This window comes from Aquarana catesbeiana, linkage group LG12 (genome assembly GCF_042186555.1).
Source record: "Aquarana catesbeiana isolate 2022-GZ linkage group LG12, ASM4218655v1, whole genome shotgun sequence".
Taxonomy (NCBI): domain Eukaryota; kingdom Metazoa; phylum Chordata; class Amphibia; order Anura; family Ranidae; genus Aquarana; species Aquarana catesbeiana.
Genome location: NC_133335.1, coordinates 83,518,928 through 83,535,444, shown reverse-complemented (window position 1 = coordinate 83,535,444; position 16,517 = coordinate 83,518,928). Strand labels below are relative to the sequence as shown.

The 16,517-nt window shown below is 43.0% G+C and overlaps 1 protein-coding gene across 4 annotated transcripts in view; it reads left to right on the top strand.

Annotated features, from left to right (window-relative positions):
* GRB2 (growth factor receptor bound protein 2) overlaps positions 1–16,517 on the top strand; it is a 117,393-nt gene that overhangs the window by 80,002 nt on the left and 20,874 nt on the right. For all 4 annotated transcript variants that reach the window (XM_073608155.1, XM_073608154.1, XM_073608153.1 and 1 more), the window contains exon 3: positions 16,411–16,508. In XM_073608155.1, the coding sequence (XP_073464256.1) occupies positions 16,411–16,508 (98 nt within the window). The remainder of the gene's footprint in view (positions 1–16,410; positions 16,509–16,517) is intronic.

Sequence of the window (16,517 nt, the reverse complement as noted above, 5' to 3'; positions counted from 1 at the left end):
GTCAAAAAGTATAACAGTACATCACAACTAAGCTAGTACAACCACGGTAGCTGTCTCATGGGGCATCGGCAACCGCTTACATCAAAGCATGGTGTAGGATGTTACTCTGAATCGCCCTGCACATTTCCAAAACATTTTTATATTTTCATAATAGGAAGATAGTAAGGACTAGGACCGCGGTTTTCATGACCGCCCCAGAAGAAGAATGAAAAGGTAAGACAAAGGAAAAAAGAGAAGAAGAAAAAAAAGGGGGGGTGGATGCAGTGAGACCAGCTCACCGCCCCTAATCTAAATTTTGAGTTTTTTGATCTTCAGCATAGACATAGTATTGCGTCATACTCCCAGATGATGCATTCCTTCTGAAAACGAAGCAGCCATAGGAACATGGTCAGTGCCTGGCTTATAGTGGCATGCAAAACCTCATCCATTCTAAACTCCAGTACCATGAGTAACCCACTGAGGCATTACTGTGAGTACTGAATTCTTTGGCAAACTTTTGACACTTCTAGAATCTTTGGTTTCCAGAGGCCAAAAGCACTTCACATCCTGTATTCCCTCTGACCCTGTACAGGAATCAGAGACAGACACCTCTTTACTTGAGGACATTATGGAGGGAAGTATTGAGAACCTGATTTTGTAGTGGAAACTGAAGAGGATTTTCCTTCTCGTGCATTTTATGAGGTACAAGCTATGGCGGTACACACAGCCTAAACAAACACCTATGGGCACTAGGAACACACACAGATTAATGCTGAACCCTTTTTTTTTTTTTTTTTTTTTTTTTTTTATTCTTTTTATTAAAGTTTTGAATAAAGTGACATAACATAGCAGCGCTGTTGCAAGACCCACGCCATCAAAACGGCCACGCACAAACACTCACAGCACATTACCAACTAACAGAGACCAACTAATGTAACTTAATACAAGGCCTTCCCAAGCACCAGATCATCCAGACAAACCCATGAGGCATGAAAGACAGGATATACAGTGTACCAAATTATTATAGTGAATGTGATAACTTTACAATCTTTTTCGGTTAAACATTTAGGACAAGTGGAAGGAAAATGAGACCGTATACCGTAACTTTATGTCTATAGGAGGAGTAAAATGAGATCGTATAACTTTGTCTATAGGAGGAGTAAAATGAGACCGTATAACTTTGTCTATAGGAGGAGTAAAATGAGACCGTATAACTTTGTCTATAGGAGGAGTAAAATGAGACCGTATAACTTTGTCTATAGGAGGAGTAAAATGAGATCGTATAACTTTGTCTATAGGAGGAGTAAAATGAGACCGTATAACTTTGTCTATAGGAGGAGTAAAGTTGATACCTGGACTTACACAGGAGTACAATTATAAATGACAGAAAATAAAAAAAAAAAGGGGGGGGGGGTCCCCCGTTTCTTAAACTGAAAATACCTTCCCCACAGTAGAAGAGGTAGATGACCAGGTTTGCCAGACTTTATGACATTTCTTTTCACACCCTCAAGAGACATATGTTGCTCTATAGAATGGCACCATAGAATTAACTAAGCCCTTCCAAAAGGACAGTCTGGGAGCAGCAGACTTCTTCCAATGTAAAAGAATAGCCTTTCTAGCATAAAACAATAAAATATTAAGCAACGTTCTATGTGCCCTGGAAGGTAACACTTCCATCCACCAGGCCTAAGAGGCAAACCCTAACTGACATAGGGATAGGGATTGTGAGGAGTTCTGACCAGAAGTCCTGAATTTTATGACAGGTCTAAAAAATATGGTCAGCATTAGCCGCCAGCACTCCGCCAAGGCTGTGGGGTAGATATTAGCCAACCTAGCAGGTGTATAGTAGATCCTGTGCAGAAATGTAAACTGGATTAGGTTATCCCTAGCTGAGACAAGATGCTTGAAAGGCTGTTCCCACATGTTGTCCCAGTCCTCCCCCTGAATTTCAGGTACCTCAGAAATCCATTTATCCTTACATTTTGCAACCACGGGTGGTGTTTTTTTAAATAACTCCCTGTAAGCCACAGACAAAGTTTTGGAAAGACCCTCATCTGACAATAGACTTTCGAGAGCAGAAGGCAGAGTCTCTATCCCCAGATCACGAAATTGGATCTGAAATGCATGACAGGGTTGGTGGGAAATTAAAGTAGTATGAATTGGGGATGTCATGTCTGTTTTTCAGTTGGTCAAAGGTTAGAAGTTCTCCCTCTCTAGTAGTACTCAATCCTTAAAGTGTTACTAAACTCACAACAGTAAAATCAGTCTGTATATGCAGTAAAGCGTGCTTGTTATACTCACTGTGTTAATCCTCTATGTTGTGTAAAAGGGCTGTTTGATCCTGTCTTTTATGATCCTCCCCTTCTTCAACTGTCCCCAATCCATCTCCTGATAAGACAGAGCCTTTGGAGGCACTCTGCACTTGCTCAGTTTGGTGTGTATTGCTAGAAAGGGGTGGGGTGCGTTTAAAAAAAACATTTTTTATTTCTTATTTATTTTACCTTTTTTATTTTTATTTTTACACTGTTCTTTTAAAAAAAAATGGTGTCACTTTTATTCCTATGACAAGGAATGTAAACATCCCTTGTAACAGAAAAAAAGCATGACAGGACCTCTTAAATATGAGATCTGGGGTCAAAAAGACCTCAGCTCTCATATTTACACTAAATTGCAATAAAAAAAAAATAAAATTAAATGTCATTTAAAAAAAAAAAAATGTCTCTTTAAGAGCTATGGGCGGAAGTGACATTTTACCGTCGCTTCTGCTCTACAATGGTATGGACGGGTGAGGGCCATCTTCCTATCACTCATCTCCATACCAAGCCAGGGAGAGGATCTGATCGCCTCCGCCGCTTCCGACGGCACCAGTAAGCGGCGGAAGGCACCTGAGCGCAGCGGGAGGGGTGGGGCCTCTCCCGCTGCCGATAAAAGTGAACTTGCGGTGAATCCGCCGCAGAGAGCACTTTTATCTGAAACTGGATCGCTCACTGAAAAAGATACCGGGCTTATGGTAGCTAGCTGCTGCCATAACAACGATATTCCTGTTCAAAGTGCCGACATATATCGGCGTGAGTCGGTCTGGATACAAAACAAAACACAAGATATAAAAAAGTCCTGCTTTGACACTCCATGAGTATGAAAGCTGTGAATCTGTTCACAATCTGGGTTGAATGGCAAAAGATTGTTCCCATTACCACACCTTGTGATAACCCCCCCCAATGGGTAACAACTTACCAGACCACAGCAAAAGCCGAGCCTTATACGATCATATCTCTTTATCTCGCGGTCTGTTGAAGGTCAAACCCTTCATCTACACTATATCAACTCGTCACCATAAAATAGACACTCACATAGCGTGATGCTGTTAAGATAATTTTAACCACATCAATACCGGGCACTTTCGCCTCCTTCCCTTCCCAGGCCAATTTTCAGCTTTCAGCGCTCGCTTTAACTGACAATTGCGCAGTCATGCTACCCTGTACCCAAATTAAGTTTTTATCATTTAGTTCGCACAAATAGAGCTTTCTTTTGGTGGTATTTATTCACGGCTCCGTTTTTATTTTTTGCGATATAAGCAAAAAAAGAGCAGAAATTCGGGAAAAAAACAATAAAATGTACTCTGCTACATGTCTTTGGTAAGAAAAAATCCCGTTAAGTGTATAATAATTGGTTCGTGCAAATTATTTGACACCTCATACGCATGGAGTGTCAAAGAAGGTCTTTTTCTTATATGTTTGCCTTTTGTTCAAGCATATGTGTGAGTTATTTCATTTGCTATAGTAGCGGCTTTGGAGATATTGATACATGTGTGTTGGGAGGAATTGATTATTTAATTGATTCCAAATGTGCTTTAAAACACAGTATATACCCCAATTTATTTGTAGAATATGAAATATGATGTTTCGCCATGTAAATAGATATGATAATAGATAAATAGAATGGAATAGTGACAAACTACGGTACTTGAAAATCTCCATAGGTGACGTTTTACATTTTTTTACAGGTTACCTGTTTTGAGTTTGAGGAGGTCTAGCACTAGAATTATTGCTCTCGCTCTAACTTTCACAGCAATACCTCACGTGCGAACACCGTTAACATATGCGTGTGTGACTTGCGTATGCGTTCGCTTGTAATAGAAATAAGAATGACAGGTCCTCTTTATGGAGACATCTGGGGTTAAAGAGAACCCAAATCCCTCCTGTACCTTTTTAAAGGCAAAAGGTTAAAAAAATAAAAAATAATCTACTTCCACCCTGAACTGGAAGTGACATCATGACGTCGCTCCGATCCTCCAAGGGCATAGAGGGGATCAGACAATCTAGTCTTTTATCACCTCTGTGGCCAGCCAGCCACACCGCCAGATCGTTTCTTGGGAACGATAAGCCTGAGAAGCACCAGCAAGCGTCGGGGGGGGGGGGGGGGTGTTCCCTCCTGCTGCTTCTGAAAGCTCTCCATCGGTTCTTGAGCCACTCGGAGCGCTTTCATAAGAAAGACAGCCACCGGCTGAAGAAAAAGATAGCTTCAGCCATAACACTTGCAAACTGCACCGTATATATACGTATTTCGATCAGCAAGTGGTTAAGAGCAGACATCCTTAGTAAAGAAAAACAAATCACTGGAATGTATTACACCTGCATTAAAAATGTAAATGTGTAAATGCATCGGTGGGAATCAACACTTAACACAGGGATTGTGGTGTGAACTAGCCCTGCAAGAGTATACACTCCTCCTAAGCTATTTGCTGGGATTCATCCTATGGAAACACCTTACAGTTCCTATTGAGAATGTTCTCTCCTTTAAGGATACTGTAGGTATCACAAGCCCTGAACCAAGCCTGCCCAGAAGCCCTCCTCACAATGAAGGTATGCCCCCTGTCCTTAGAGTGACATCTTTTGACACTTGCACCAGTCTGGATTTGGGTCCAATCTGTCATTTCAATTTTCAACCTTTTTTTTTAGTCAAGGCAGCCTTTAAATTATGCACAATCTCAAGGAACCCCATTCTAAAATGTAAAACAACTAAACTAATAATTGTACATAATGCAGCACCATCCACACACATAGGACACCCAACATCAGAGGCAAATTATTCTGACAAAGCAAATATACCTTTATACAATGGTTTTGACTGTTAGTCCAATGTTTCTCTTCTCCCTCATACACCTAGTGTGACCCTAGTGCTGATGGAGAGGGGCAAACAAGAAGGTCCTAAGACGCCTGACATTCTCCTCCTTTTTAAAGTGTTACTAAACCCAGAACCCTGCATTCAATATATCTGGAATACTTTATTAGGTACACCTTGCTAGTATCGGGTTGGACCCCCTTTTGCCTTCAGATATGCCTTAATTCTTCATGGCATAGATTCAACAAAGTGTTGGAAACATTCCTCAGAGATTTTGGTCCGTAGTGACATGATAGCATCACGCAGTCGCTGTAGATTTGTCGGCTGCACATCCATGATGCCAATTTCCTGTTCCACCACATCCCAAAGGTGCTCTATTGGATGAGATCTGGTGACTGTGGAGGCCATTGGAGTACAGTGACCTCATTGTCATGTTCAAGAAACCAGTGGTGAGATGATTTAAGCTTTGTTACATGGTGCATTATCCTGCTGGAAGCAGCCATCAGAAGATGGGTACACTGTAGTCATAAAGGGATGGACATGGTCAGCAACAATACTCAGGTAGGCCGTGGCGTTTAAACAATGGTCAATTGGTACTGAGGGGCCCAAAGTGTGCCAAGAAAATACCCCCCATACCATTACACCACCACCAGCCTGAACTGTTGATACAAGGCAGGATGGATCCATGCTTTCATATTATTTACTCCAAATTCTGACCCTACTATCTGAATGTCGCAGCTGAAATCATGACTTATCAGACCAGGCAACGTTTTTCCATTCTTTTATTGTCCAATGTTGGTGAGCCTATGAGAATTGTAGCCTCAGTTTATTTTCTTAGCTGAAAGGGTTGGCATCCGGTGTGGCCTTCTGCTGCTGTAGCCCATCTGCTTCAATGTTGGATGTGTTGTGCGTTCAGAGATGATATTCTGCATATCTTGGTTGTAACAAGTGGTTATTTGAGTTACTGTTGCCTTTCTATCATCTGGAACCAGTCTGCCCATACTCCTCTGACATCAACAAAGCATTTTCATTCACACAACTGCTGCTCACTGGATATTTACTCTTTTACGGACCATTCTCTGTAAACCCTAGAGATGGTTGTGTGTGAAAATCCCAGTAGATCAGCAGTTTTTTAAATATTCAGACCAGCCCGTCTGGCACCAACAACCATGCCAAAGTCACTTAAATTCCCTTTCTTCCCCATTCTGATGCTCGGTTTCAACTTCAGCAAGTCATCTACACCACGTCTAGATGCCTAAATGCATTGAGTTGCTGCCATGTGATTGGCTGATTAGCAATTTGTGTTACCAAGCAATTGAACAGGTTTCTAATAAAGTGGCCAGTGAGTGTATGTGCATTGGAGTGCCATTAAAAACTAATGACAGCACATTGCAACTGATATTAACATACTTATGTGTTATGAAAATGCATTGTAAAACGTTGTAAAAATAAATAAAATTAATATTAATTTTTTCATTTATGCATTATATTTTTTGAATCACTCTGCGTCCAGGGCATATTTTGAATTTTTTTTTCTTTTTTCTTCTCTAAATTTTCTGCATTTATTTGATAGAAAGTTACTTAAAACCCTGAAACATATATATATTTCCTGAAAGCAGATGCCCTGTAGAATAAAGTGGTGGCAGTTAATTTTTTTTATGTTGCAGAATTTATCAGGATAAAATACACAATATTAATATTAGTTTACACAAACACAATCTAATACCTAATTTCTTCATACAGTAGAAAAGATGTGGTTGCATCGAGTAAATAGATTCCAAGCATGTGAAACCTTAAAATTGTGCATACTTCTGAAATGACAAATAAATCCAGTACCCAAAATTGTCTTTAGGCGACCTTTTAAACACCTTTACAGGCTATGAATTTAGGCTTCACCCTGAATTATAGCTTTTTGAGGCACACGGATCACTTTTACTGAAAAGCCAGGAGGCATTATATCAAGCTTGTTTTAACCGCTTCAAGTTCAGACTGTATATATATATATATATATATATATATATATATATATATATATATATATATATATATATATATATACATACACACACACTGGGGATGGAAAGTATTCAGACCCCCTTACATTTTTACATTTTTCACTCTTTGTTATATTGCAGCCATTTGCTAAAATCATTTAAGTTAATTTTTTTTTCCTCATTAATGTACAAACAGCACCCCATATTGACAGAGAAACACAGAATTGTTGACATTTTTGCAGGTTTATTAAAAAAAGAAATACTGAAATATCACATGGTCCTAAGTATTCAGACCCTTTGCTGTGACACTTATATGTTTAACTCAGGTGCTGTCCATTTCTCCTGATCATCCTTGAGGCTGGGTTCACACTGGTGCGACACGACAGCCGTCCTACTTTGGATCCGACTTTGCCCTGCGACATGAAGCCGGCATGTGTCCGACTTTCAATGAACGGGGATCCGACTTGGATCCCCGCCAATGCCCGGCACTGTGTTTGGTATGAATCTTTAGGGGGAACTCCGCGCCAAATTTTAAATAAAAAACCGGCATGGGTTCCCCCTCCAAGAGCATACCAGGCCCTTGGGTCTGGTATGGACCTTGAGGGGAACCCCCTACGCCGATAAAAACGGCGTGGGGGTCCCCCCCAATGCATACCAGACCCTTATCCGAGCACGCAGCCCGGCCGGACAGGAATGGGGGTGGGGACGAGCGAGCGCCCCCCCCCCCTCCTGAACCGTACCAGGCCGCATGCCCTCAACATGGGGGGTTGGTGCTTTGGGGGAGGGGGCGCGCTGCGGCCCCCCACCCCAAAGCACCTTGTCCCCATGTTGATGAGGACAAGGGCCTCTTCCCGACAACCCTGGCTGTTGGTTGTCGGGGTCTGCGGGCGGAGGGCTTATCGGAATCCAGGAGCCCCCTTTAATAAGGGGGCCCCCAGATCCCGGCCCCCCACCCTATGTGAATGAGTATGGGGTACATGGTACCCCTACCCATTCACCTAGGGAAGTGTCAATAAAAAAAAAACCACAGTACACAGGTTTCAAAATTAATTTATTGGGCAGCTCCGGTATCTTCTTCCGACTTCTCCCGGTGTTCCGCCTCTTCTCCCGGGCCCCGCCGCTATCTTCTTCCAGCTCTATTGCCAGCGAGGGGCCCGGTCTGCTGCCGCTGTCTTGTCGCCGCTGTCTCGCCGCTTCTTCTCTTCATCTCTTCTTCCGATGTTGACACGACGCTCTCCCCGGCTGGAATGCTCTCTGTGCGCTCTGCTCTGACTTATATAGGCGGTGACCCCGCCCCCTTATGCCGTCACAGTCCCTGGGCATGCTGGGACTGTGACGGCATAAGGGGGCGTGGTCATCACCCGATGACCACGCCCCCTTATGCCGTCACAGTCCCAGCATGCCCAGGGACTGTGACGGCATAAGGGGGCGGGGTCACCGCCTATATAAGTCAGAGCAGAGCGCACAGAGAGCATTCCAGCCGGGGAGAGCGTCGTGTCAACATCGGAAGAAGAGATGAAGAGAAGAAGCGGCGAGACAGCGGCGACAAGACAGCGGCAGCAGACCGGGCCCCTCGCTGGCAATAGAGCTGGAAGAAGATAGCGGCGGGGCCCGGGAGAAGAGGCGGAACACCGGGAGAAGTCGGAAGAAGATACCGGAGCTGCCCAATAAATTAATTTTGAAACCTGTGTACTGTGGTTTTTTTTTTATTGACACTTCCCTAGGTGAATGGGTAGGGGTACCATGTACCCCATACTCATTCACATAGGGTGGGGGGCAGGGATCAGGGGGCCCCCTTATTAAAGGGGGCTCCTGGATTCCGATAAGCCCTCCGCCCGCAGACCCCGACAACCAACGGCCAGGGTTGTCGGGAAGAGGCCCTTGTCCTCATCAACATGGGGACAAGGTGCTTTGGGGTGGGGGGCCGCAGCGCGCCCCCTCCCCCAAAGCACCAACCCCCCATGTTGAGGGCATGCGGCCTGGTACGGTTCAGGAGGGGGGGGGGCGCTCGCTCGTCCCCACCCCCATTCCTGTCCGGCCGGGCTGCGTGCTCGGATAAGGGTCTGGTATGGATTGGGGGGGACCCCCACGCCGTTTTTATCGGCGTAGGGGGTTCCCCTCAAGGTCCATACCAGACCCAAGGGCCTGGTATGCTCTTGGAGGGGGAACCCATGCCGGTTTTTTATTTAAAATTTGGCGCGGAGTTCCCCCTCAAGAACATCTGAGCACAAGTCGCGTGCCGAAGTCGGATCATGCAAGACGGCAATCCGACTTTGATCCGACTTCAATGATAGTCAATAGGCTGAAGTAGGATCAAAGTCGGACCAAAGTAGTACAGGGAGCATTTCTAAAGTCGGAACAACTTGTGTCGGACCAGTTAGGACGGCTCCCATAGGGAAACATTAAATTTCACACGTCATGCGACATGAGCTCCCAATGTCGGAGCGTTTGTCGGACCAGTGTGAACCCAGCCTGAGATGGTTCTACACCTTCATTTGAGTCCAGCTGTGTTTGATTATACTGATTGGACTTGATTAGCAAAGCCACACACCGGTCTATATAAGACCTTACAGCTCACAGTGCATGTCAGAGCAAATGAGAATCATGAGGTCAAAGGAACTGCCTGAAGAGCTCAGAGACAGAATTGTGGCAAGGCACAGATCTGGCCAAGGTTACAAAAAATTTCTGCTGCACTTAAGGTTCCTAAGAGCACAGTGGCCTCCATAATCCTTAAATGGAAGATGTTTGGGATGACCAGAACCCTTCCTAGAACTGGCAGTCCGGCCAAACTGAGCTATCAGGGGAGAAGAGCCTCGGTGAGAGAGGTAAAGAAGAACCCAAAGCCTCTCCTCAGTGCAAGACACATGAGGCATGTGAGACAAAACACATGGGGTTTGCTAAAAAAAACACCTGAAGGACTCCAAGATGGTGAGAAATAAGATTCTCTGGTCTGATGAGACCAAGAGAACTTTTTGGCCTTAATTATGAGCGGTATGTGTGGAGAAAACCAGGCACTGCTCATCACCTGTCCAATACAGTCCCAACAGCGAAGCATGGTGGTGGCAGCATCATGCTGTGGGGGTGTTTTTCAGCTACAGGGACAGGACGACTGGTTGCAATCAAGGGAAAGATGAATGCGGCCAAGTTCAGGGATATCCTGGATGAAAACCTTCTCCAGAGTACTCAGGACCTCAGACTGGGCCGAAGGTTTACCTTCCAACAAGACAAGGACCCTAAGCACACAGCTAAAATAACAAAGGAGTGGCTTCACAACAACTCCGTGACTGTTCTTGAATGGCCCAGCCAGAGCCCTGACTTAAACCCAATTGAGCATCTCTGGAGAGACCTAAAAATGGCTGTCCACCAACGTTTACCATCCAACTTGACAGAACTGGAGAGGATCTGCAAGGAGGAATGGTAGAGGATCCCCAAATCCAGGTGTGAAAAACTTGTTGCATCTTTCCCAAAAAGACTCATGGCTGTATTAGATCAAAAGGGTGCTTCTACTAAATACTGAGCAAAGGGTCTGAATACTTAGGACCATGTGATATTTCAGTTTTTCTTTTTTAATAAATCTGCAAAAATGTCAACAATTCTGTGTTTTTCTGTCAATATGGGGTGCTGTGTGTACATTAACCCTTTCATGACTAAGCCTATTTTTGAAATTTGGTGTTTACAAGTTAAAATCCGTATTTTTTGCTAGAAAATGACTTAGAACCCCCAAACATTATATATATTTTTTTTAGCAGAGAATCTAGAGAATAAAATGGCGATTGTTGCAATATTTTTTATCACACGGTATTTGTGCAGCGGTGTTTTAAACGCAAATTTTTGGAAAAGTGACACTTTCATGTATTTTAAAAAATCCAAACAGTAAAGTTACCCCAATTTTTTTGTATAATGTGAACGATGATGTTATGCCGAGTAAATAGATACCAAACATGTCACCCTTTATAATTGCACGCACTCGTGGAATGGCGACGAACTACGGTACCTTTGAATTTCCATAGGCGACGATTTAAAAAATTTTTACGGTTACCAGGTTTGAGCTACAGAGGAGGTCTAGGGCTAGAATTATTGCTCTCGCTCTGACGATCGCGGCGATACCTCACATGTGTGGTTTGAACACCGTTTACATATGCGGGCGCGACTTCCGTATGCGTTTTCTTCGCTGCGCGAGCTCGCGGGGACAGGGGCACTTTAAAAATTTTTTTTTTTTTTTTTATTTAATTTATTTATTTTTGTACTTTATAAATTGTGTTTAAAATTTTTTTTTTTTTTTTTTTTTTACTTTTATTGCTGTCACAAGCAATGTAAACATCCCTTGTGACAGTAATATGTGGTGACAGGTACTCTTTATGGAGGGATCTTTACAAGAAGAAGGCTGGAACGAAGCCGCTCGTAGCTTCGTTCCAGTCCGCCCCCAGCCGCCGAAGGCAGCCGAACGGACACCGGGCCTCCCGATCGCACGGGAGGCCCGGTAACAGCGGCGGGAGGGGGGGGATGTCCCCTCCCGCTCCTCCGGTATAACAACCGAGCAGCTTTTAGCCGCATCGGTTGTTATACTCGGGTAGCCGATCGCCCGCTGAAAACAACGGTACCGGGATGATGCCTGCAGCTGCGGGCATCATCCCGGTATAACCCCGGAAAGCCGAGTACGCATATATGCGTTCGGTCGGCGGGAAGGGGTTAATGAGAAAAAAAATGAACTTAAATGATTTTAGCAAATGACTGCAATATAACAAAGACTGAAAAATTTAAGAGGGTCTGAATACTTTCCGTCCCCACTGTATATACACAGTTGTGCTCATAAGTTTACATACCCTGTCAGAATTTGATTTCTTGGCCATTTTTTCAGAGAATATGAATGATAACACAAAAACTTTTCTTTCACTCATGATTCGTGTTTGGCTGAAGCCATTTATTATCAATCAACTGTGTTTACTCTTTTTAAATCATAATCACAACAGAAACTAGCCAAATGACCCTGATCAATAGTTTATATACCCCAGTTCTTAATACCATGCATTGCCCCCTTAACATCAATAACAGCTTGAAGTCTTTTGTGGTATTTGTGGATGAGGCTCTTTATCTTCTCCGATGGTAAAGCTGCCCATTCCTTTTGGCAAAAAGCCTCCAGTTCCTGTAAATTCTTGGGCGGTCTTGCATGAACTGCACATTTGAGATCTCCCCAGAGTGGCTCAATGATATTGATTAGGATATTAGGTCAGGAGACTAAGATGGCCACTCCAGAACCTTCACTTTATTCTGCTGTAGCCAATGACAGGTCGATTTAGCCTTGTGTTTTGGATCATTGTCATGTTGGAATGTCCAAGTACATCCCATGCGCAGCTTCCTGGCTGGTGAATGCAAATGTTCCTCCAGTATTTTTTGATAACATACTGCATTCGTCTTGCCATCAATTTTGACCAAATTTGCCTTTGTAGCTCACACATCACCAAAACATCAGTGATCTACCTCCATGTTTCTTCACAATAGGAATGGTGTACCTTTCATCATAGACCTTGTTGACTCCTCTCCAAATGTAGTGTTTATGGTTGTGGCCAAGAAGCTTAATTTTGGTCTCCTCACTCCAAATGACTTTGTGCCAGAAGGTTTGAGGCTTGTCTCTGTGCTATTTGGCGTATTGTAAGGGGGATACTTTGTGGCTTTGCGTAGTAATGGCTTTCTTCTGGCAACTCAACCATACAGCCCATCTTTCTTTAAGTGCCTCCTTATTGTGCATCTTGAAACATCCACACCACATGTTTTCAGAGTGTCCTGTATTTCACCTGAAGTTATTTGTGGGTTTTTCTTTGCATCTCAAACAATTTTCCTGGCAGTTGTGGCTGAAATTTTAGTTGGTCTACCTGACCGGGGTTTGGTTTCAACAGAACCCCTGTCCGAGTGCATCCGAGAGACTCCGAGCGTTTCCAACGCCCCCCCACCTCTGGCCACATGTGGTACTGCATACCATAGAAGTCGCTGTGGAATGAATTATCTGAGTTTCCATTGACTTCTATGGGGAAACTCGCTTTGATGCACAAGTGCTTTGGATTACAAACATTCTTCTGGAACAAATTATGCTCGTAATCCAATTTTCCACTGTGTATATGTGTAATATATATATATTAGAGCTGCATGATTAATCGTATATAGAGTCGTGATCTCGATTCACATCCCCTCAGCTACTGTATCTCCAGCCTGGATTTCGGCAATTTTTTCGGGTGTCCCCGGGATGTGGCCTGGACCGGAGAAGAAGCTGTCGGAACTTGTTGAGTTTAACTTTGATATAGATTGTTCTTTTTTTTAATTAACCATTTTAAAATGTAGATCTGTGGGTGGTGTATGGTGACATAGGGAGGACTGATATATATATATATATATATATATATATATATATATATATATATATATATATATATATATATATATATATGAGAATCTTTACAATAAAAAAGTTTTTGAGAATTGTGAGAGAATCGGTATCTTTATTCTGTAAGCAAAAGAATTGTGATTCTCATTTTTCCCAGAATCGTGCAGCTCTAATATCTATCTATCTATAGATATAGATATATCTATATATAGCCTGTGGGCGGCAAGTTGCAATTGTATTGGAGAGTTGCTGCAAAAAGCAAAGGCACACTGCCACCTTCATTCTACAGTGCCATCTGCAGAGGCAGAAAACTTAGTGAAGTGAGTGTGGCCTGAGTGTGGTTCTATGCTCTTTTTTTGCTTCATGTACTTATTAATGTTTTCTGTGCCGTGCTCCCCTACCCCCAGCTGCTAATTAAAAGGATTGTATGGTCTTTTCAGTGTTTTTTTGTTTTTGTTTTTTTGTTTGTTTTTTTTAGATACATTGACAAGTATAGAGTTATTGGCAATGATGGGCAGGGACTGTGACAACCAAGCTTTTCTTTCTAGTCCTGGATTCTTTGAAGCTGCGCACATACAGTGATGATAGCTGAATGCAAAACTTCCATGTTCTATTTCAAATGCAGTTCTGTTCTTTCTGCGTTCTGTAAACTATAGGCAAACTTGCTAAAAAAAAACCAGTTGAACCACTTGATGACTAGTGACGTACTGGTACGTCCCTGGACTTTGGTTATACTGGGATGGCAGGCATATGAGGTATCACCGTGAAATTCAGATCGAGGGCAGTATTTCTAGCACCAGACCTTCTATCTAAATCTAAAGTAGCAACCTATGGGTAATAACATTTTATGTAGTATGTTGCTGTTGCACAGGTGTGCACAATTTTAAAGCATGTCATGTTGGTATCTATTTACTCGGCGTAACATTATCTTTTATATTTTACTAAACAATTGGGTATTATAGTAAGTTTTTCTGCATTAAAATTCTACATTTTTATTTATTTTAACACCCACCATTTTATTCTCTGCTTTAAAAATATATATATATATATATATATATATATATATATATATATATATATATATATATATATATATATATATATAATGTCTAGGGGTTCTAAGCAATTTTCTAACAAAAATACAGATTGTAAACAAAAAGTGTCAGAAAAGGCCTTGTGTTCAGGTGGTTAAATACATATCATTGATTAACTGGTTATTATCCTACCCAGTTCTCCTTGTAAACTAGAGAACCTTCCCTTGTTTTGGTGAAGAGGAAACGGGAGGGTTTATCTACTCCTTTTATTCATATTTATATACCGTATTTATCGGCGTATAACACGCGCCAGCATATAACATGCACCCCAAGATTAGGAGAGAATTTTAAGGAAAAAAACTTTTAGGAGGGAAGTTTAAGGAAAAGAAACTTACATTAAAATGCCCATCAATGCAGCCTCATCAGTGTTCATCTGCAGCCTTGTTAGTGTCATTGCAGCCTTTTCAGTGTCAGTGCAGCCTTGACCCAGTGTCCAGTGCAGCCTTGTCAGTGCAGCTTTGCCCCAGTGCAGCCTTGTCAGTGCAGCTTTGCCCCAGTGCAGCCTTGTCAGTGCAGCTTTGCCCCAGTGCAGTCTTGTCAGTGCAGCTTTGCCCCAGTGCAGTCTTGTCAGTGCAGCCTTGCCCCAATGCAGTCTTGTCAGTGCAGCCTTGCCCCAGTGCAGTCTTGTCAGTGCAGCCTTGCCCCAGTGTAGCCTTATCAGTGCAGTCTTGTCAGTGCAGCCTTGCCCCAGTGCAGCCTTGCCCCAGTGGTCAGTGCAGCCTTGCCCCCAGTGTCCATGCCTACCACCGCCGCCATACACATAGCTGCATGTAGTTTTAAATATGGCGCAGCGGAGTTTCGAGGGACTCGGCGCCGGCGGAACTGAACGAACGCCGCCGAGATACACATAGTCGAGTGTATTCGGCTCTTTCCGGCGCCGCTCACAGTCCCGCCCAGTCCCGCCCTATGATGGACATAACACAGGTCCAATGGCGGGACTGGGCGTGACTATGAGCGGCGCCGGAAAGAGCCGAATACACTCGACTATGTGTATCTCGGCTCTGTGATTTCGGCGGCGCTCGTTCAGCTCCGCCGAGTCCCTCCGAACTCCGCGGCGCCATATTTAAAACTACTCGCTATGTGAATTGCTCAAAATTAGCAGGGATCGGCGTATAACACGCACCCACGATTTTCCCCTGATTTTAAGGGGAAAAAAGTGCGTGTTATACGCCGATAAATACGGTAATCATTTATTGCGTGTGTTTGCCCTAAAATTAACTTTAGTTTTTTGTTTTTTTTTCTGGAATTTTGCGTGTCCCAGACCTTTGCGGTAATTTTGGAACTACCACTATTTTATTCTGTATGGTGTCTGCTTTCAGTAAATTTATAATGTTTTGGGGATTTTATGTAATTTGCACTAAATTTTATTTTTTTAAACATGTCCAAAAAAATGCTAAAATGGCTCTGGCAGCGAAAGGGTTAAAGCAACGCATCTCTAATATGGACCTGCCTCGGCCTGTGATTGGATAGTAATAGCTCATGACGAGGCCACCTCTGTGCTCAGTCTGCAAGCTCTCTGTGTTATGTTGACACTGACAGCACTGTGTAGTGCAGCTGAGCCTGATTGGCTTTCAGTGCTGTTCCTTCCTCTCCCAGTCTGAGACCTGCTACGCAGGGGATTACAGAAGTCTGTTACAAAGAAATACCGAGAAACTAGTTTAAACATATATTTAAGGATTTTGATTGAGTACATTATTTTTGTAGTAGGTGGGTCTTTTATTTAGTTCAGTAGTTCTGTTTTCAATTCAGTGAATTGTATCTTTTGTTTTACAGTCATGATGTTTTATGAGATGAGATGTGACTTTCTCTAATCATTTTTTTTTTTGTGTGTGTGGTCCACTTTCAGGTTTTGAATGAAGAGTGTGATCAAAATTGGTACAAGGCTGAGCTTAATGGCAAGGATGGTTTTATTCCAAAAAACTATATAGAAATGAAGCCACACCCGTAAGTATT